Source organism: Alnus glutinosa, chromosome 6 (genome assembly GCF_958979055.1).
Source record: "Alnus glutinosa chromosome 6, dhAlnGlut1.1, whole genome shotgun sequence".
In the NCBI taxonomy this organism is placed as follows: Eukaryota; Viridiplantae; Streptophyta; class Magnoliopsida; order Fagales; family Betulaceae; genus Alnus; species Alnus glutinosa.
The window spans coordinates 14,439,099-14,461,459 of record NC_084891.1 but is presented as its reverse complement, the minus strand read 5'-3'; the positions used below and the strand labels follow the sequence as shown (position 1 = coordinate 14,461,459).

General features: G+C 37.6%; 2 protein-coding genes across 3 annotated transcripts; both read right to left on the bottom strand.

Annotated features, from left to right (window-relative positions):
• Positions 1 to 13,463: 13,463 nt before the first annotated feature.
• Positions 13,464 to 16,592, bottom strand: LOC133871982 (uncharacterized). 2 transcript variants are annotated; one of them, XM_062309474.1, is made up of 4 exons: positions 14,529 to 14,819; positions 14,390 to 14,448; positions 13,895 to 14,029; positions 13,464 to 13,801 (listed from the first exon to the last, which is right to left on the bottom strand). In XM_062309474.1, exons 1-4 carry the CDS (start codon positions 14,611 to 14,613, stop codon positions 13,619 to 13,621), a joined length of 462 nt encoding a protein of 153 aa, XP_062165458.1. In that variant the 5' UTR covers positions 14,614 to 14,819; the 3' UTR covers positions 13,464 to 13,618. The 2 variants fall into 2 exon arrangements, with proteins under 2 accessions (XP_062165458.1, XP_062165459.1); XM_062309475.1 differs by lacking the exons at positions 14,390 to 14,448; positions 14,529 to 14,819 and adding an exon at positions 15,501 to 16,592 and having other exon boundaries at positions 13,469 to 13,801.
• Positions 16,593 to 17,343: 751 nt separating this feature from the next.
• LOC133871981 (aquaporin TIP4-1) lies at positions 17,344 to 18,875 on the bottom strand. Its single transcript, XM_062309473.1, has 3 exons — positions 18,680 to 18,875; positions 18,309 to 18,547; positions 17,344 to 17,841 (listed from the first exon to the last, which is right to left on the bottom strand). The coding sequence occupies exons 1-3, from the start codon at positions 18,804 to 18,806 to the stop codon at positions 17,464 to 17,466; spliced, it is 744 nt and encodes a 247-aa protein (XP_062165457.1). The 5' UTR covers positions 18,807 to 18,875; the 3' UTR covers positions 17,344 to 17,463.
• Positions 18,876 to 22,361: the final 3,486 nt, after the last annotated feature.

The following is a 22,361-nucleotide window of genomic DNA, read 5'->3' as shown; positions in this document are numbered from 1 at the left end:
AAATTAGATTCATAAACATACCATCAACGCGTCCCACATAGCCTTCTTAATGTTCTTATCTACCTTCGCGCATTCGTCCCGCATATGTATGTAGGACCCGCTCCTGATAAGCATTCCCGTAGCACGCCTAAAACGATTGCAGGCTCGTCCTACTGGTTGTATTGCAGCATTGTACTGCAACACAATCTTCTTCCCCCTCGGGAGCACCCAATTCCTCTCGGGGTCCCTAACCACCTCATAATAGATACTCCCATCTGGGTTGTACCCTAATCAAAAAATATACAACGTTTAATTGTTTAACACTAAAAAACATCATTTCAATAATAAATTTTAAATTCAATTTATATTTTTTTCAAACTTAATGTTAATTATTAGTAACATTATATGATTTTTAATGATGTATAAATATGTAATTACCCATCAATCGAATCTGGTCAGTCTATATGCGATGGGTCGCTGGGGAGCCTCGCCAACCCCGTCCGCCAAAGGAGGCTGTTGATCGTCATCTGATACCATATCCTGTGGGCTATCGGGGGCCAACTGATCGAAAACCTGCAACATCCCCCTCATGAGGAATCTGGCTCCCCCCCAAATCTGGCATCTGACTCTCACCAGAAACCGGCACCTGGCTCTCCCCAGATAGGGGCACCTGGCTCTCCCAAGGCGTCAGGCCCTAGCTCCCTCCCGGTGCTGGCAACTGTCTTAACCCCATAGCCGGTCCCTGACTCGCTGCCGGTGCTGGCATCTGTCTCAACCCCATACCCTGCATCTGCATCTCCCCCATCTGTGTCAGCAGAAACCTATCATCCTGTGTCTCACTATCAGATCCACATGGCGTAGGTCCAGTATAGGGATACAGAAAGTACGGCGCATAACCATGCTGGCCCAGTGCATCATAACTCTCTCGTACCCACCATCGAGTCACGTGATCTGGTGGGGTGATCCCCATCTGCGAGAATGTCAGCGGCTCTGAATATGGAGAAGAAGAATATCCAGCTGTGCTGGTCTGCCCCGGATCTGACGTGGGCACGGCCACTGTACTCGGCAACAATGGTCTATAAGCGGCATCTAGGTGGTGTGGCCATCCCGCAGTATATAGTGGAGCCGAAGCTGTGGGCGTGGTGCCCGATGTGCATAAGGAGGAGGTCTCTGGTCCATCTATACCTGGGAACAAATGTAGACAAATTAATTAAAATTTGTATTTTATATATTACTAATGAATATACAAATTAAACAATGAAATTTATACAAATAAAAAATATATATTGAGTTTATGCGAATTGTACCAACAGTGAATATAGCAATCATTGTATAACGGGAGCTTCAATCGGATCAATGTCGAGCCTGTCGTGCTCGAATTTGTCATTTATATCATGCAGATAAGCAGTTGCTAATACGAGCGGTACGCACTCATGATAGGTTGTACCTGCATCATTACTCCCTTCCCCCTAACCAACGTCGTACACATTGCGCGGTTTAGTCCTCACGGCACAAACCCAATTTGGATTCCTTCCATCTTCAACGAAAAATACTTGGTCTACCTGAGATGTAAGCATGTAAGGCTCATCAGTAATCAGTTCTACCCTGTGGACGAGGTGATTGAAGTTGACAAACACTAGGCCATAGTCGTCTATTCTGAATCCTCTGTCCATCGTGGGGTCCGCCAAATTGCACTTGAATAGGACGTATGTAGTCTTGTATAGTACTTGACCTCAACTATATCGGTTAACTGCCCGTAGTACGTCTCGCCTTCAACGTTTGGCACACATACGCTAATGTTCTGAGTCCTCCTTCCCATATCATGGGCAAGCGTGCGAAACAGTTTTTCGTTTACCACGTACCTGTTATACTTGACTGCTGTCTCCTTTAGCCCCCTACAACGCAAACCAACTGTTGGCCCAATTCCTCCCTACGTTGAACGTCCAGTCCATCGACCTATGTTATAATTTCAAATATTATAGACCACATTGGTTAATTACGGCATATTGCTAAACCCTATATTTAAATGGGGCTGAACACCCTTAAATATTATATATGAAAATACCACTATTTCCTTACATATGCACGATACCATTCGCAGAACTGCTCATGATGTTGGGCTTCAATAAGAGTATCCCTGACGTGACCCCTATTGCATGATCGCCTACGAGCGTCTTTGTGCATCGTACATTCAGCAAATATAATTATGTAGTAATTATTATTAATAATTTTATTTGAAACCTATTAAATATGTAAACACTACTTACATCCGCAAATGGAGATACTCTTCAGAGTTGAACACAATATAACGATGAATCTGGTGCATTGTCAACAGGTTCATGCTAGCTCGCATTCCCGCCCCCTTGGAACCATCAGGATTTCTCTGAGGTCTGTTGTGGAAGGTTAGTACGTTTTCCAGATACCTCGAACAGAATGTTACCAGCTCGGTCGCTATATAACCCTCCGTAATGCACCCCTCAAGGGCCGCTTTATTGCACACATTAGACTTGAAACCCCTAAGGCTCCTGGTGTACACACATACACATCAAGAGATTGTCCCTGTTTAGGAAACCAATTACATCAAAATATTTAATATATATATATATATATATATATATATATAGTGAAATTTTACCTCTCTGCCGGGTACATCCACCTATACTGCACGGGCCCGCCGAGCCTACACTCGCACACAAGATGCACGATCAAGTGAACCATGCTAGTAAAAAACCCTGGAGGAAATACCTGTTCCAGTTTGCACAATGTGATACAGACGTCACCCTGCAGTCGGTCCATCTCATCTTGTGTTAGGTTGGTTGAGCATATGCCTCTGAAAAATGCAGACATCTCCACAAGAGGTCTAACCACTTTATCTGGCAGTGACTGGCGCAATGCAATTGGGAGAAGCTGCTGCATCAGTACGTGGCTATCATGGCTCTTCAACCCCGAAATTGTACGTTCCTTGAGTCGAACACACCGTGAAATGTTAGAGGCATATCCGTTCGGGACTCTCACATTTTGAAGAACCTTCAAAAAAATTTCTTTGTCCTCCCTGGACATCGTGTGACAGGTAGCGAGCATATATGTCTTACCATTTGCGGCAGTGAACGGGTGCAACTTCGGTCTCAACCCCATTTCCTGCAAGTCCAACCGAGCTGCCAGGTTGTCCTTTGTTTTCCCTTTGATGTCCAAAATAGTGCCAAGTATATTGTCCATGACATTTTTTTCTTTGTGCATGACATCAAGATTGTGCCGAAGCAAATTGTCCTTCCAGTACAACAATCTGAAGAAAATACTTTTCTTCTTCCACACAACATCATTAGAATTTTGTGCACCCGTCTTCCGCTTCTTCTGTTTCTTCTTACCAGCGTCCTCATCCCCAAATGCAATCCCGTCCAACTGTTGGAGGATCTCGTCCCCGAATCACACGTTTGGAGTGCATTCTAATTCTTCAGTCCCGTCAAATGTTCTTCTGTTCGGCCTCCACAGATGTTCAGTTGGCAAGTACCTCATATGTCCCATATAACAAAATTTCTTTCCGTTCTTCAAATATTTAGAACATGTTGAATGCATACAGCAAGGACATGCCTTCACACCTCTGTTCGGCCAACCGGATAAATCTGCATACGCCGATAAGTCATTTATTGTCCACATCAACTGAGCTCATATAGTAAAATTCTCCATCTTTGAAGCATCTAATGTTCGTACCCCTATGTTCCATAGCTCTAGCAGCTCATCAATCAATGGCTGAAGGTAGACATCGATATCCATTCCAGGTGAGCTCGGTCCAGGGATAACCAGTGACAGGATGAACGACGTCTGTTTCATGCACATCCAATGAGGCAAATTGTACGGTACAAGCAATACGAGCCATGTGTTGTGGGATGTACTCATGTTCCCAAATGGATTAAATCCATCTGCTGTCAATCCAAGCCGCACGTTCCTACTGTCTACCATAAAATCCGAATGTAGAATGTCGAATGATCTCCATGCCTCACCGTCAGCAGGGTGCCTCAATACACCATCCCTGGTGTGGCCTTCTGCATGCCATCTCATATAGTGCGCAGTATGCTCCGACATGAATAACCTCTGTAGTCATGGGATGAGTGAAAACCACCTCAACACCTTCATTGGATGTTTTTTCCTTGACGATATGACCTCACCATCCTAATCTAATTGTATATCAGCCCTCCACTTGGATTCTGCACATACGGTACATGAATCTAATTCCTTATTGTCTTTCCAGAATAACATACAGTTATTACGGCACGCCGAAATCTTTTTATACCCGAGACCCATGGAACTGAGGAACTTATTCGCCTCGTATGTATTAACTGGCAAGGTCTCATCACAAGGAGGCAATAACTGACTAATAAGCTTGAGAATATCTGAAAAAAAAAATTTGTTGCTAATACCTCCAACGCACTTCAAGTTGTACATGTGTACATTAGCACTCAGTTTACTATGCTTTGTCCAAGGATGAAGTGGCTTCTCGGCAGTCTTTAACAACTCGTGGTACTTCAATGCGTCCCCTCCAGAGGTTCCTTCATTAACTTCTTGCGGCTGGCTACTGAAGGCTTCACCTACTTCGTGCACGCCGAAGGCGTCACGCAACATGGCGTGCATGTCACCACCTTGTTCCAAGCCTCCGTCTTGTTCTGTGCATTCAACTGGTTCAATGCTACCGATAGACGAATCTGTGACACCAGGATGACTCAGACACCGACCAGGACCAGCCGACCCTTGTACGGTCTCACCGTGCATATACCACAAACTGTATCCCGGAGTCATTCTCCTACCCCCTGTCAGGTGGGCGAGAACGTAATCTGGGGCGTGCCGCTGGTTATTTCGGCAGTACTTACAAGGACAGTAAATTTTGCCACTAGCGGCCGCACAGTTACGAATGGCAAATTCCATGAACACTCTACACCAGTCATTATACTGTATCGTACCCCTATGTGCTGACATCCAAGACTTGTCCATATTTATATGTACGTGATTTAACAGGCTGAAACAAATTCAGTTATTTCATTTCAGCAATTAAAGTGCTTAAATTCCTTATAATATGAACTTCTTAAGAATTTAACGTAGTCGTTGATCTTGTTTAAATTTAATGTTTGTTTTAAATTGTTGATTCAGAGTATTGTTTTAAATTATTTTTAATAATTATTAATAACATGGCCAATGATATTGTATTGTAAATAGAGTTTAGGGTTTATTTAGGGTTTAGGGTTTTAGGGTTTAGGGTTTAGGGTTAGGGATTAGGGTTTTAGGGTTTAGGGTTTAGGGTTTAGGCCAAGGATAAGGGTTTAGGGTTTATTTAGGGTTTAGGGATTAGGGTTTTAGGGTTAGGGTTTTTTTTTAAAAAAAGGGTTTAGGGTTAGAGTTTTTGTTTTGTAATAGGGTTTGGGGTTTAGGGTTGGGGTTAGGGTTTCGTTTTACGGTTTAGGGTTCAGGATTAGGGTTCTTGTTTTTTTTTTTAAGGGTTTAGGGTTTAGGGTTTTTGTTTTGTTTTAAAGGTTTAGGGTTTTTTTTTTTTTTTTTTTTTTTAAAGGGTTTATGGTTTTTTTTAGGGTTTTGGGTTTTGGGTTAGGGTTTTTTTTTTAAAAATGGGTTTAGGGTTAGAGTTTTTGTTTTGTTATAGGGTTAGGGTTTTGTTTTAGGGTTTAGGGTTTAGGATTAGGGTTCTTGTTTTTTTTTTTTTTAAGGGTTTAGGGTTTAGGGTTTTTGTTTTGTTTTAAGGGTTTAGGGTTTAGGGTTAGGAGTTTAAGGTTTTACGGTTATAGTTTTAGGATTTAGTGTTTAGGGTTGTTTTTTAAAAAGGGTTTAGGGTTAGGGTTAGGGTTAGGGTTTTGTTTTAGGGTTTAGGGTTGGGGTTCTTGTTTTTTGTTTAAGGGTTTAGGGTTTAGGGTTTAGGGTTAGGGTTTTACGGTTATGGGTTTAGGATTTAGTGTTTAGGGTTAGGGTTTAGGTTTCTTTTTAAAAAAAGGGTTTAGGGTTAGACTTTTTGTTTTGTTATAGGGTTTGGGGTTTAGGGATAGGGTTAGGGTTTTGTTTTAGGGTTTAGGGTTTTGGATTAGGGTTCTTGTTTTTTTTTAAGGGTTTAGGGTTTAGGGTTAGGGTCTTTTTTTTAAATGGGTTTAGGGTTAGAGTTTTTGTTTTGTTATAGGGTTTGGGGTTTAGGGTTAGGTTTAGGGTTTAGAATTTAGGGTTAGGTTTTTTTTTTTTTTTTTTTTTTTTTTTTTTTTTTTTTTAAGGTTTAATGGTTTAGAGTTTAGGATTTAGGGTTAGGGTTTAGAGTTTTTGTTTTTTTTTTATGGGTTTAGGGTGGAGGGTTTTTGTTTTTTTTTAAGGGTTAGGGTTTTTGTTTATTTATTAAAGGCTTTAGGGTTTTTGTTTTTTTTAAAGGGTTTAAAGTTTAGGTTAGGGTGTTTGTTTTTTTTTTTTTAAGGTTTTAGGGTTTAGGGTTATGGTTAGGGTTTTTGTTTTTTTTAAGGATTCAATTTGCTTTCTCCGTTTAAAATTTGCTTCAAAAAATACTTGACCATTTTATACAAATGTTCACGGCATATTTATTATTTTTAGGGTTTATATATATTTGTAACATAAACATATTGATTATATTTATTGATTATGGTATTGACTGAAAATTGTTCGTTACGATCCTTTTATTATCAAGTTGAAAATGATGATGGGGAGTTTGTTTTCTCCGTTTGAAATTTGTTTCAAAAAATACTTTACCATTTTATAAAAACGTTCGCGACATATTTATTATTTTCATAATTTGTGTATATATTTGTAACACAAATTATTGTTTTTAATTATTGATTTTAATTCTGGATGAAATTGTTGGTTATGATCCTTTTATTATAAAGTTAAAATGATGGCGATTTTCCTTTTTCTAGTTTTTTTCTTAATAATTGCCAAAAAAAAATGATAATAGCAACATAAAGTCACGTGGCACCGCAAAACCAAAAAAATAACAAAACAATATATATCACCAAAAAACAAAACTGTACGCATATTTCTCATGCATAATGACCAACTGCAACAAAACATAAAATATAATAGAACAATATATATACAATCGCAACAAATTATCAGTAGCATTCCATGAAAAAAAAAAAACCTTAATCTGTTTTAAATTGCTAAATCCACATACTAGAAAAGAAAAGCAATTAAGAAAATATCCAAACAAATACATTAAAATGTACTAAATTTATTATAGCAAAAACATGAACAAATAAAATGTAAAAATTACTCACAATCGTGTATTATCTGGTGTAATATATGATTCTTGTATTTTTCGTACCTGCATTTTTTGAGAGGAAAAAAAAAATTAATAACTGAAAAAGAAAAAAAAATAAAAGGAAAACCACACGTGTAGTTTTACTGAACGAGCAAGTTCAGTAGAGAGAGAGAGAGAGAGAGAGAGAGAGAGAGAGAGAGAGAGAGAGAGAGAGAGTACCACCTGGCCATTATTTTCAAATATATATATATATATATATATATATATATATATATATATATATATATATATATATGTAAACACAAACCGGAGCTTAAGTGTATGTATTATATATAATGCTAAACCCTAAAACAAATATGGTTTAGGGGTTTATATAAACTCTAACCCATAAAAGTAAACCCTAAACCATAACCCTAAAACTATATCATAAACCCTAACCCTTGCGTATATATATTGTATAATATTTTAAGTAAAATTAAAATACTATATATAAATATATATATTTTTGTTATTATTTGTAAAACGTAAATACGAACCCTAACCCTGAGAGTATGTACTATTCATGGTACAAATTAAGCACTAAGACATAAACTATAAACCATATATAAGGAAATCAACCTTTGAACCCTACTATTTACATATAACACATAGTCCTAAAACCTAACCCTAAGTGTATATACTATATATACCTATAAACCCTAACTATATATAACCATAAACCCTAACCCTAAAAGTATATACTTATACTATATATAGCCATAAACTCTAATCCTAAGTGTATATACTATATATACCTATAAACCCTAACTATATATAGCCATAAACCCTAACCCTAAAAGTATATACTATATATAGACATAAACTATAATCCTAAGTGTATATACTATATATAGTCACAAACCATAATCCTAAGTGTATATATTATATATAGCCATAAACCCTAACCTTAAGTATATATACTATATATAGCCATAAACTATAACCCTAAGTGTATATACTATATATAGCCATAAACCCTAACCTAAGTGTATGTACTAGATAAGGGACTAAACCAAAGTATACTATTTATATATAGGAAGGAACCCTAAAAATAAGTGCATTTACTATATATAGCCATAAACCCTAAGGTTAATTAGGGTACACGCAAGTCATTATAAATGTATATAGTTTCTAAACCGTTTACATGCATGCATATATTATGCATATATGTATATAGTCTTAATTATAGGTTTTTTAACTTTTTTATGTATATATATATATATATATATATTTTTTTTTAAACGTAGAAATGTTTAAGGCGATGGTCTACAAAACCAAACCTTAATTTGGTGTCATATATATATATATATATATATATATATATATATACTATATATTACTGTGTGTGTATATATATATATATATATATATATATATATATATATATATATATATATATATATATAGATAGAGAGAGAGAGAGAGAGAGAGAGAGAGAGAGAGAGAGTTAGTGTATATATATATATAGTAATATATAGTATATATAGAGTACAATATGCAAATTAGTACTAAATTGCTAAAGTATAAAATAAGACAAAACTCATTTGTAATACGTCCATAAATGTAAACTCTAACCCTAATTAGGATTAGAGTTTACTTATAAGTATACCATATATAAGGAACTCAACATGTAAACCTTAAGTATAATATTTACATATAGCATATAGCCCTAAAACCTAACCATATGTGTATATATATACTATATATAGCCGCTAACTCTAACCCTAAGTGTATATACTATATATAGCCATAAACCCTAACCCTAAGTATATGTACTATATAAGGGACTAAACCATAAGTATACTATTTATATATAGCAAGGATTCCCTAACAATAAGTGCATTTACTATATATAGCCATAAACCCCAAGGTTAGTGTATATACAAGTCATTATGAATGTATATAGTTACATCAACCGTTTACATGCATGCATATATTATATATATATAGATAGTATTAATTATAGGTTTTTAAACTTTGTTATGTATATTTGTTTTTTTAAAACGTAGATAGTGTACAAAAACCAAACCTTATTTTGGTGTTATATATATATATGTAGATAGTATTAATACTATCTATATATATAATTAAACCTTATTGCGTGTGTATATATATATATATAGCACCAAATTAGGTTTAGTTTTGTATATAGTATGCATATGAGTAATGATAGGCAAGGGCCATCTTGCCGGCCCCTGCCCGGCCCTTTCCTACGTGGAAAGGGCCATTTCAGTTTTAGAGTATATATTTTTTTTTTCAAAAAAATTAAAAATTAAAAATTTCGAAATTTGAAAACAACTCGGATATCTATACCCATTTTCCCATTTTCTTCATTTCAGAGCTTCCCCCCAAATTTTTCCCTCCCTCTCTCCATCTACCCATTTCCTTCCCACCGTCGACCACCACGCATGACCCGCCACCGCCGTTCTCCACACACGACCCGCCACCGTCGTTCTCCATCTTCGGCCACCGTCGTTCTCCATCTTTGGCCAACTCCGTCGTTCTTCCAGTTCTGGCTGTCTTCCATCTCCGGCCGTCTTCCAGTTCCGGTCGTCGTCCATCTCCGGCCGTCTTCCAGTTCCAGCGACCATTCGAAACCAGTGCAGTACGTCTTCTTCTCTGTAACCAATTTTTTGGTCCCCAAAACCACTACAAACGGCCACCTTCGTTCTCCATCTCGGGCCAAAACCCAACCACCGTGCGATCTCCATCTCCGACAGAACGACCGCCGACGAGGTCCCCCAGTTTCGGCGACCCATTTCCGGCCCAGATTTCCCCCATTTCCGGCTCTGTTACCGATCTCCCCCATCCCTAGAACAGGCTGGCAGTAGAGTTGCAACTCCGAAAAAAAATATCACTATCAAAAATTGGATGAAAATTTGGTAACTTCAAATTCCAGTGAAATATTTATTTGTAGTATGGATGTTTTTGTTAAGAAGATCCATGTGTTGCAGCTGAAGGGTTTATGTTTTGCAGCTGAAGGATTTGACGGTGGTGGAGTTGAAATACTACTTGATAGCACGCAACCTTCCTGTTGCTGGAAAGAAGGAAGCTTTGATCAGCAGGATATTAACACACATGGGGAAGTGAGCGACTTGATCAGGTTTACAAAAAATATATCCTTTGCCAAGAGTGAGGCTTTGTGTGACAATACATGCTTTGAGAAGGACAACATGGCTTTGTGTGAGGATTTTGGGTTTGATTCAGACTAAACTTGGAAGCTATTTTGCGAAGCTGAGCATTCCCTTTTGTAACTTTTACCCACTGAATTATATTACAGGTAATCTTTTTCATCTTCCTCAGCAATTATGTTGTAGGTAATCAGTTTGTGTTAGTAGTGCAGTTGCTAGTCTAGCTGCTTTGTTTGTTACTTGGCAGATATTTTGTGTTTGCACTTTTGCTGATATGCTGCTTCTTTTGTATCTTTCTGTATTTATGGGTCTTACAATTGAATTCATTCCTCTGCTAAGCTAAAGCTTTTTTTTTTTTTTTTTTTTCCTATGATATGTCATAGAAGTTTGCTCATATTGTCTTGTTTTTTGAATTTTCAATTGAAGCACTACTCCTTGGATATTAACGGGGGTCATTTAGACAATTCTTTTTTCATTAAATTTTGAACGTTGTTGATCTTGTGTTGCTTAAACGCATTAGAAATGGGGGATATATCAAAACACATGATTGGATATTGTTTGTGGTTTGGATATTTTCGAAGGAGATTCTATATACTTGTCGTAAGTGGTAAGGTCTCTTTGATTAAATTAATTTTTTTTTTTTTTGGGAGGTCAATTGTTCTTACTAAAGTTAGCTTGTGTGCTAATTTTTATTTCAAGGCTCCAAGTGGTTATGTTCTACATCTCATTTGTTTTAAACCCATTGGCATTTCTCCTTATTTGAGTCCATATTTTTTTGTATTGATTTGTGTCAAATCGGATGCTAGATTTTAATTCCATGGCTGTTTTCTAGTGACTGGAGCTAATGTTGCTCTTTACTATTGAATTAGTGGTCTTTCCCTTTTGTTTGATGGTCTTTCCATCTAGTATGCTGGAAATCCATAAGAAAGTTGCATAAAGAAATAATTTTAATTTTCCAGAAAGAATTTTTTTTTAAAAAAAAAAAAAAAAAGAGGAGGGGGAGGAAAAGAGGTGGGTGATGAGTGTAATTGAATTTGAATCAGGTGAAAATGTTCTTTCCTTATTTGAGTTTGAGTACCATAAACCATGCTGACATGCTTGATCCACTACCAATTTGAGACCTGGTTTATTTCTTATCAAGTGAGAGGTGTGAAGACCAGAGAACGTGCGATTTGTTTGCTTGGCCATCCTCTTAGGGGCTATATACTGACTTGACTGGATGCTTTGAGAAATTACTCAATGCATCATTTCTCAGTTATGAAAAATCTGGATCTATGTTCATTTGTTTTCAATTTCTCTTAAGGATGGATATTTCCATTGATTGCTTAACTTGCCACTTGCTGTATTCTAAACTCTTTGCCTCCACAAGATGCACCGGATGTATTTTTCTTTCCTTATAATGCGAAATGATGACATAATACTGCTGGTTGTGACCTGCTTGCATGTGGTGAAGTTTGTGTTTGGAATGTCTGAACCTAACTTTTGTCTTTTGAGTTTTGTTTGGTGGAAGAGGCAGAGCAAAAGCTATAGCTAGCTTGACTGATTATGTCTAAAGTCTAACTAGAGCGTGTTTCCAGGCTCTTATTTGTCCTAAGTTAAGATTATTGTAACTATAGATAAGGTATATTTTCTTTCTTTGAAAATTAGAAACCTCTCATGTTGTTATTCTTCACAGTTTTTTCGTTCTCAAGGGGATTAAGCCTTTTTTACTTGCTTTGGTTGATATGAAAGTGTGATATTATTACAGAACTACCAATTTAAATTTGTAAGATTGATCAGAGTCTATTATATTGGTGTCCCAACTCATTTGCTATCATTAGCCTGAGTGTTAATGAAAATAAGTTGGGCGCTTAGTAGTTATGTGATATTTGCAACTCATTGCAATAAGATAAACTACATTGTTATCTTAGTTTCTGAGGGTCAAACTCTAATGTTGTGTGTTTTTTCCATTCACAGGGTCAGCATTCATGTCAAAAGATGCATTGGAATCTGAAATGTGCTTGAATTGTTGGGATATATATGTTATGTTACTTGAGAAACACTGAAGACTGCTTTGTAATGTTCTGTCTTTCAATGTAATATGTTAAGGGGTCGATATGTAATCTAGATTTCTCAACATAAAATACTTGCTAAATAAGGTATGTTCGACACTTTTACTGATGAGAGAACTGCTTTATTCTCTCATATGTGGTTTGACTGCTACATGGCTATTGCCTTTTGGTTTTGCAGCCCATTTCCTTTATGTCTCTTTTTTTTTTTTCTTTTTTTTTCTTTTTTTCTTTTTTTTTTTTTCTTTTTTTTTTTCTTTTTCCTACGCAGCCATTTCCGTTGTCTAGTATAATTTTCGTATGCTGGCTCTGTTGTAGCGATTATTTAGTTGTGTGCCGATTTCACGTCTCCATTTGTACTTTCCAATGCTCCACCAGACTTAAAAAGAGTTCAAGCGTCTATTCATTTATTTTCCTACATTAATATGGTCTTTCCAGTGTCGGGGCAAATAATTTTGGCCAAATTTTATTATGGAAAAAATTGATTTTGACTCTTGTGGTATAAATAGCTAGATAAATTGTGGGGTGGCAAAGTGACAAAATTTATTAGACCTGGATTTGCTGGATCGGTTGATGGACATTTGTTGGCCATGCAAGTTGCGGTTCATCCATATATGGAAGATAGAGAGAGTCCATTATTGTGGGGAAGTTATGTTTCTTCCCATGTCAATCGAGTTGGTTTGGTGCTCAGAGGGTCCATCCCAAGCAAGTAGTTCGATGGGGTAAGTGAGGTGTTTCATCATTTCAAACGTGAAATGGAAGCCACAGTCTCTCTTCCTAGTTCCCTACAACATCCACACAATTCTTAACAGTAATTTCCTAGTTTTAGGTCTCTAAAACTTACAAAACTCAGCTAAAGAGACCAGCCAAAATCACCCAACAACTAACCAAAAGACCAAAGAAACTGCAGGAACAATTCAGTTTAAGACCAAAAGACAACAATTCAGTTTAACATACATTTAGGAAATTCGTACAAACAGAAAAAAGTTTCATACAACTGAATTGTTTCCGTAATTTCATTTTAACATCAAGTTAGTATGTCTAGGTTCACTATAACTACAAAAATAAAAGGCTAAAAGCAAAATGACAACTAACAACAAAACACGAAACATCTTCTCATTATGTTGCGCTAATTGCTCCTTACATTTTTTTTCAATCAATTCCTCAACTTTCTACTCCATTTCTTTCAAATGTTGCGCTAATTGTTTCTTGCATTTTTTTTCAATTAATTCCTCAACTTTGTCATTGTCAGCCTGTCTTCTCTCTTCCATCTCTTTCAGATGTTGCGCTAATCTCTTCTCGTATGCAGACATCTCCTTATCAGCCCATTCAAAAAAATCACAATCACCGGCTTTCTGCATGAAAAAAACAAGGGTCAACAAAAATGTCATAAACTACTAATGACGAAATATAACACAAAGCTAATTTCAGAATATAACAAAAATTACCTTGTAATTATTACATCCATACCACTTTTTAGCGGGATTGGATGTGGTCCAAGAGTTCCTTAGACGTGCAGGAATTTCAAACTTACATAACGGATGACCGCTTGACAAATCACTTGTTGTGACATTTACTTGTGCCTAAATTCAGAAGCACATGACATGAGAATCTTCTATATATTGAATTGGGGGGCTAAATATATGTTACTTAAACAAGAAAGATACAATCATAACCTTCAGATATGTTAGAATCAATTAAGATGAAGAACTTTTCCTCTAATCAGCTTCAATACTAGAAGGAATAAAACACTCAACAGAACCTAAATATTTCTTACCCTAACCTAAATATATCCAATCTGACGTGGAGATGTACACGTAAAGATTGGTGCTAGTCTATTCAAAAAAAGAAAAAGAAAAAAAAGATTAGTGCTAGTAGCTTTGACCCGGACAACCTCGTCGTTAAAAATGAAAAAGTGCGACGTCGACACAAAAAGGACTTACTTTGTAGCGGTGATATTGGTCCACCGTAACATTTCCGGTCGCATTTTTAACAACAACCCCTGTTTCCCAATAATCACATTTCCAATAATTATTAATTAACCTGGAAAGATTTTCAATTACTTGTGGATCTGGAGCTTACAAGATTGAAAATAGGAGAACAATCTTTCTTGAATCGAATGAAGCAGAACGTTTATACCTTCTCCATCAATTATTTGTAGTATCATGGGCTCTCTCAATCACTGATTACTTTGGTAGATGGAAATGATATTTGAAAAGCAAATTGAGTACCACTTGTAAACCAGTAAAAGCATAAAGTGATAGAGAAATTGCAAGAAGTTCAAGTATATGCATATTAACAATTGAAATAATTAGTAAATTCTTCAAGGCGGTTGTGTAAGAGAAATTATAGAGTAATAAATATGCATATATTAAATTTCATACAAGAAAGTTTACTTAATTTTAAGATGAGTAACTATGAAAGATTAAATTTATGCAAAGTACTGCGATCTAAGATATATGATAGCAAAGACTCCGGATAAATGTTTATAAGCTATATTATTATGAAGGATTTCAATTTCATTAGCCATACAAAGCAATGGGATAACGGCCTAGATTCTATCTTCAACTTCAGGTCAATCAAAACTCTTGGGAGTTTTTAATTGTGTCTTGGTGTGGTATGTTCATGCTTGTGCACTACCTGCTCTTTATTGTGCTGGGAAATAACATAAAATGGAGTTCTCTAGTGCTTGATCTTGTCGCCAAGGAATCATACTGACTCCACTTGGCTAGAAGAAGTTTTAAATGTCTTCAGAACAAATAGGTAGCCACATGGAAACCTTTTATGGGAATTTCTCTCTTTACTTCTTCCCAAAAAGGTTTTCATTATTCGATGCATTACAAAACTGTGTTCATTTGTCAAGCCATCAGGAAAATTGATGTATGAATGAATCATCTTTCAACCCCAAACTGCTCCGCAACAGTTTGCTTATTGACAGAATATTGCATTTTTTTTAAACATGTATGAATCACTAGAGATTTCGAGAAAAATGGGATGTAAAAGATCATAGAGAAAAGAGCAAGCAAATAAATGGTAATATAAATGCTTACATACCCATTCAGAAATTGACCCAAACCCAGCATCAACATCCCATTCTGAAGCATCATGCTCCATAGGGGTTTCTCGGTTTACAATCAAGGTTTCACAATCCACATAACACAAACATGTAAGAAGGCATTTTATAACCAGAAACCGAATAGCAAAAAACCACAAATCACAGCAAGGAACTAAAAAAAGCAAATCTGAAAACAACTGAAAAAATGCAAAAATGGGGGAGATCGGTACCAAAGCCGGAAATGGGGGAAATCTGGGCCGGAAATGGGTCGCCGGAACTAGGGGACCTCGTCGGAGGTCGTTCTGTCGGAGATGGAGATCGCACGGTGGTTGGGTTTTGGCCGGAGATGGAGAACGATGGTGGCTGTTTGTAGTGGTTTTGGGGACCAAAAAAATATTTACAGAGAAGAAGACGTACTACACTGGTTTCGAATGGTCGCCGGAACTGGAAGACGGCCGGAGATAGAAGACGACCGGAGATGGAAGACAGCCGGAACTGGAAGAACGACGGAGTTGGCCGAAGATGGAGAACGACGGTGGCAGGTCGTGCATGGAGAACGACGGTGGGAAGGAAATGGGTAGATGGAGAGAGGGAGGGAAAATTTTGGGGGGAAGCTATGAAATGAAGAAAATGGGAAAATGGGTATAGATATCCGAGTTGTTTTCAAATTTCGAAATTTTTAATTTTTAATTTTTTTTTTGTGAAAAAAAAAAAAAAAAAAAAAAGAGCTCTAAAACCGAAATGGCCCTTTCCACGTAGGAAAGGGCCGGGCAGGGGCCGGCAAGATGGCCCCTGCCTATCATTACTCGTATGCATATAGTACAATATGCAAATTAGTATTATAATTTTACAGTATGTCCATAAATGTAAACGCTAACCTTAATTAGGGTTGGGATTTACTTATAAGTATACCATATATAAGGAACTAAACATGTACACCCTAAATATACTATTTACATATAGCATATAGCCTTAAAACCTAACCTTATGTGCCTATACTATATATAGCCATAAACCCTAATTATATATATATATATATATAGCAATAGCACAAATTTAAGATTATGATATGTACGCATCATTATGCATGTATATAGTTAAAAAACTAAAGTTTTTTTCCCAAAACAAAACCTAAATACAATGATTTATATGCATAGTGTATAAAATGAGTCATTATGCATGTATATAGTAATATTATTATGCATAGTGTACAAAACTTTAATTACACTTTTTTTTATTAATATATGTTTGATTAAAAACAGTTTACACGCGTCCATATGGACACGTGTATTAATACACGCGGCCATATACAAAACCTTAATTACATTTTTTTTATTAATTTATATTTGATAAAACAGTTGGACACGTGTATTAAATACAAGTGCCAAAATTGACGCGTGTATTAAATACACGCGTCCATATGGACACGTGTCCACTTGGACGCGTGTAAATAATATACGTGTCCATATGGACACGTGTATTAATACAAGTGGCCATATGGACGCGTGTATTAAATACACGCGGCCATTTGTTTTCTATGTACAAATAGCCACATTGTCATAAAGACACGTGGCTATTTGGCCGCGTGGCTACAGCAACCGCTATTGTAGACACGCGGCGAATTGCAGTTATTTTTGTAGTGATTATTGGAAGGTTTTGCACCTATAAATTTTAGTATCTTCCTTATGGGTGCTTGATTTATTTTTTTGCTATTTTTGTAAGTTGGTTTTTCTATTTGATTTGGGAAGATAAATAAAGTGTATTTGTCATTGATGTCACCTGACACGTTTAAGCACTGCAAAGTCGCGTAGAAGAAAAGAATTAAAGTAAGAGCAATAGCAGTTGCAGGATAGAATTTCATAGAAGCATATGCTCCCAGAGAGTTGGAAATGGAAAACTAGAGAAGGCAGCATCACTAGACAAAAACAAGAATACATCAAGAAAAGGCCACATCAACACCAATTAGTAACGTTCTTCCTCAGTAGGAATAGGGACATGAGTTCTGACGATGAAGAAATTTTCATAGAGAAAACCAGCAAGGCCACCACCAATGAGTGGGCCAACCCAGTAAACCCAGTGATCGGTCCAGTCCCCGCTTACCAAAGCTGGTCCAAAGGAGCGTGCCGGGTTCATTGAGGCCCCTGAGAAAGCCCCACCAGCTAAGATGTTGGCCCCGACAACAAACCCAGTAAGAGTTGGGCCCAAGCCATCAAGAGCCCCCTTCTTGGGGTCCACTATAGTAGCATACACTGTGAACAACAAGGAGAAGGTTAGAACAACCTCCCATATTACCCCTTGCAAGTACCCCACCCCACTTGCCAGTGAATGGATTGGAGTAGTCTGCATCCGCCAAAACAAACTAAAGTTAGAAACACCTTTTTATTTTTCTTATCAATAATGTTGTGGTAAGGAATAACTATTTCTTAAAGAACTTATATATAATTTAATTTTTAAAAGAAAAAACTAGCAAGTGAGAATTATATGTTTCTTTAATATATAACATGTACGTGTTTGTCACACGGTTTTTTAATAGCATTAATAAGAAAAGATTTGATTCACATATGCTTATATGACATGTCACTTTTACCAGCTGGGTTTTGTATGAAATTTCTATCCCAAAAGCAATGTTATGTATTACATTTTTATTTCACGATTATCTTACAATACTTGTGTGACAGTTTCACTTAATTATTAATTTTTTTTAACAGTATTGTAAAATAATTATAGAATAAAAATATATTTTTTTTAACATTACTCTTGATAAAAATGTGTCCCAACTATAAATTAGAAAGTGCTGTTTGACTCACTAAGCCCCCAGTAATGTAGTAAAGAAGAATAGAAGCAGCTGAAGCTGCTAATAATTGATCGATCCAATAAAGTAAGGACCGGAAGACGGTGATGTGACCACCGGCGAGGAGGCCAAGCGTGACTGCCGGGTTAAGATGACCGCCAGATATGTGGCCAGCTGATATCATCACCCCAACAACTAGTGCGTGTGCGATAGCCACAGCAAACAAGCCCACCAGCGAACCTGACTCTAGCTTATCTGTTCATCAAAGGCAGAGGATTTGGTTTTATATTAATTATACGCTTGGTTATAATCAAAATAGTTTCAACGAAAATAAAAATAATTAAGCATCGATCATAAAAAAAAATAACAAAATGAAAAATGAGATACCGGCTGCCATGGCGGATCCAACTCCAGCAAATACAAAAAGGAAGGTTGTAATGAACTCGACGATAAGGGCTTTGATGCAGTCAGGCTGTGTGGCCTCTCGGATGGTTCCCAAGGCAACTTTCGCCATTAATATCAAATACCTTTTATTACACTGTGAAACGCCTAAAGATCCAAGACTCTTTATAACGCAACTGAATTGACAATGCTTGCTATATATATATATATATGCTATATATACGACTAGTTGCGCTATTATTTTTACAAGAAATAATGGCATGCATTTGTTTTTTCTTTTTTGGATGAATGATGGACGCACATGTGACTGCAATATCTCATCATGCATGAAATAAAATTATTTTTCAGTAAATTACGCCAATGCCCATATATGGACTGTTGGAAATAATTTTTTGGATGGTACCTCGTCATAAGATCTAAAATAAGGCTTTTTTACATATTTCGAGGTTGTGAGGCTTCAAGAGGACTTGTGGAAGAACTATACGACTCAAGTGAGTGAAACTTACACGGATACTTGTTTTTATGTTTCTGCATAGCATGATTATTTTATGAATAAAACCTGCACGTTTACAACTCACACAAAATACTTTTTAGAATAGTATGAAAATGATGAGTTCGTAATTGCATGCATGTAGAAGACCTTAAATTCAATTGCATTATGTGACATGGTGCACTGAGATAACAGCCATGTGCTTACTACTATACCAATTAACTCTATGGTCAAAAGGATTTGCTTTTATGTTTGGCCTTGGATTCAATGGTAGTTTTATGACGGGCGCACTATGTACGGATGGGGTCACGGTTACGGCTTTACTAGCAATGTTGGCCACCTAAGGTCAAACATGGTCGGGCTGCTAGCATATGACGGTATGTGGCAACATCCAAGGCACTGGATGTGTACATATGTATATTTGCATTATTCTTGGAACAACGTGTTTTAAAGCTGTGATTGTCATAAACATATCAGAACTCCGCAATTAATCATGCTTATGTGAGAGTATTACCATGATGGGTGACTCCTGCGAAGTGGGAGCCAAAAGTGAACAATATTGTGTCGTTGGGGGTGGGTCGTTATAATGGTATCATAGTCATTGCCAAAGGGGGTGATTGAGAAGTCCCACATCGCCTCGATATAGGAATGGTGATGTGCTTATATGTATATTCACATCCTTAATGAAACAATGTATTTTAAAGCCATGATAACAATGAAACTATCAGAACTCCACAAATAAGTGTGCTTATGTGATACTAGTATAAGGCTGGGCGACCTCCGAGAGAATCTGGTTCAGGAGAGTCAAAAGTAGACAATATTGTGTCGTTTGGGGTAGGTCGTTACAAATGATATCAAAGCCATTACCTATCCAAAGATGGGGGGAGCGTACAAAAGCCGATGAGGGTCGCCAGCGGGTACTCGTTGGGACATCAAGAATTGGGTGATTCTATGAGAGTCACCAGTGGGGACAATGGGTCCCGAGAGCGGGTGATTGTAACATCCCACATCGCCTGGGTATGGAAATGAGGATGTGCTTATTCATATATTCACAGGCATCTTGACAAAACGCGTTTAAAAGCAGTGACAACCATGAGCCTATCAGAAATCTGGAGTTAAGTGTGCTTATGTGAAAGTCGTACCAAGATAGGTGACCTGCTTAGAAGTCTGGTTTAGAGAAGACAAAAGCTGACAATATTGGGTCATTCGGAGTGGGTAGTTACAAATGGTATGAGAACCATTATCCAGCCTGAGATGGGGGAGCGTGTACAAGCCTATGAGGGTTTCAAGCGGGCACTCACTGGGATGCCAAGAATGGGGTGATCCTATGATAGTTGCTAGTAGGGATGATGGGTCTTAAGAGAGAGTGATTGTGACATCCCACATCTACTGGGTTTGGGATTGAGGATGTGTTTATATGTATATTCACACACTTCTTGACACAACGCATTTAAAAGCCGTGAAGGCCATGAACCTATTAGAATTCTGCAGTTAAGTGTGCTTATGTGAGAGTTGTACTAGGATGGGTGACCTCTTGAGAAGTTTGATTCAAAGGAGCCAAAAGTGGACAATATTTTGTCGTTCGGGGTGGGCCGTTACAAATGATATGAAAACCATTATCTTGCCTAAGATGGGGGGAGCATGCACAAGGTCATGAGGGTTTTTAACGGGACCTCATTGGGAGGCTAAGAGAGGGTGATTGCGACGTCCCACATCGCCAGGGCATAGGATAAGGATGTGCTTATATGTAGATTTGCACGCTTATTGAAACAATACGTTTAAAGTCGTGATGGCCAAGAACCTCTTTGAACTCCATAGTTAAGCGTGTTTATGCGAGAGTAGTACCAAGATAGGTGATCCTTGGAAAGTCTGGTTCAGGGCAGTCAAAAGCAGACTATATGGTGTCGTTTGGGTGGGTTGTTACAAATAGTATCTGAGCAATTGCCAAGCTTGAGATGGGTGGAGCGTACACAAGCCAATTATAAGGGTTGCCAGGCGCTAACTGAGATGCCAAGAATGGGGTAATCTCGTGAGGGTTGCTAGCAAGGACGTTGGGTCTCAAGAGGGGGTTATTGTGACATCCCATATACTAGCTATGGGAATGGGGATGTGCTTATATTATATTTAGCACCCTTGATAGCCATTAACATATTAGAATTCCGTCCTTAAATGAGCCTATGCAAAGAGTAGTACTGGGATGGGTGACATCTTCGAGTTTGGTTCAGGAGAGCCCAAAACGAACAATATTGTGTCATTGGGGGTAGGTCGGTACAAATTGTATCAAAGGCATTAACCACCTTGATATGGGGAGAGCATGTATAGCCCATGATAATCGCCAGCGAGCACTCGCTAGGACACCAAGAATGGGGGGGGATCCCATGAGAGTCACTAGCGGGGTCGCTGGGTCCTAAGAAGGGGGTGATTGTGACATCCCCCATCGCCTTGGTATGGAAATGAGGATGTTCTTATATGTATATCCGCACCCTTCTTGACACAGCTTATATTAAAACCATGATGGACATGAACCTATCAAACTCCGCAGTTAAGCGCGCTTATGCTAGAGTAATACCAGGAATTGTGACCTCCTTGGAAGTCTAGTTTGGGGGAGCAAAAAGCAAACAATATTGTATCATTGGAGTGGGTCGTTACAAATGGTATCAAATCCATTACCCAGCCTGAGATGGTGGGAGCGTGCGCAAGCTCATGAGGGTCACCACCAGGTACTTGTTAGGATGCCAAGTAGGGTCACTAGCGGGGATGCCCCAAGAGAAGGTGATTGTGGCGTCCCACATCGCCTAGGTATGGGAATGAGGATGTGCTTATATCTATATTTGCACCCTTCTTGACACGTCGCGTTTTAAAACTGTAATAACCATTAACCCATACAAACTCCGCAATAAAGCATGTGTTGTAGTGAAACCTTAAATGTGCCATAATGTGTTTTCGATTAATTTCTCTTGAATCTGGATATTTTTTTTAAAACCTGCACTTATTTTCACAAACCTTTATGTTTGCATGATTTTATTTTTATAGTTAGCATTTGGATCCAATGATTTTTGTGACCGGCACAACCATGCTTGAGTGGTAGTCACTGTAGACAGACTTCACTAGGGGCGTTGGCCACTTGAGGTTGGACTTAGTCGGGCTAATAGTGATGGACGATAGCGTACAATATGT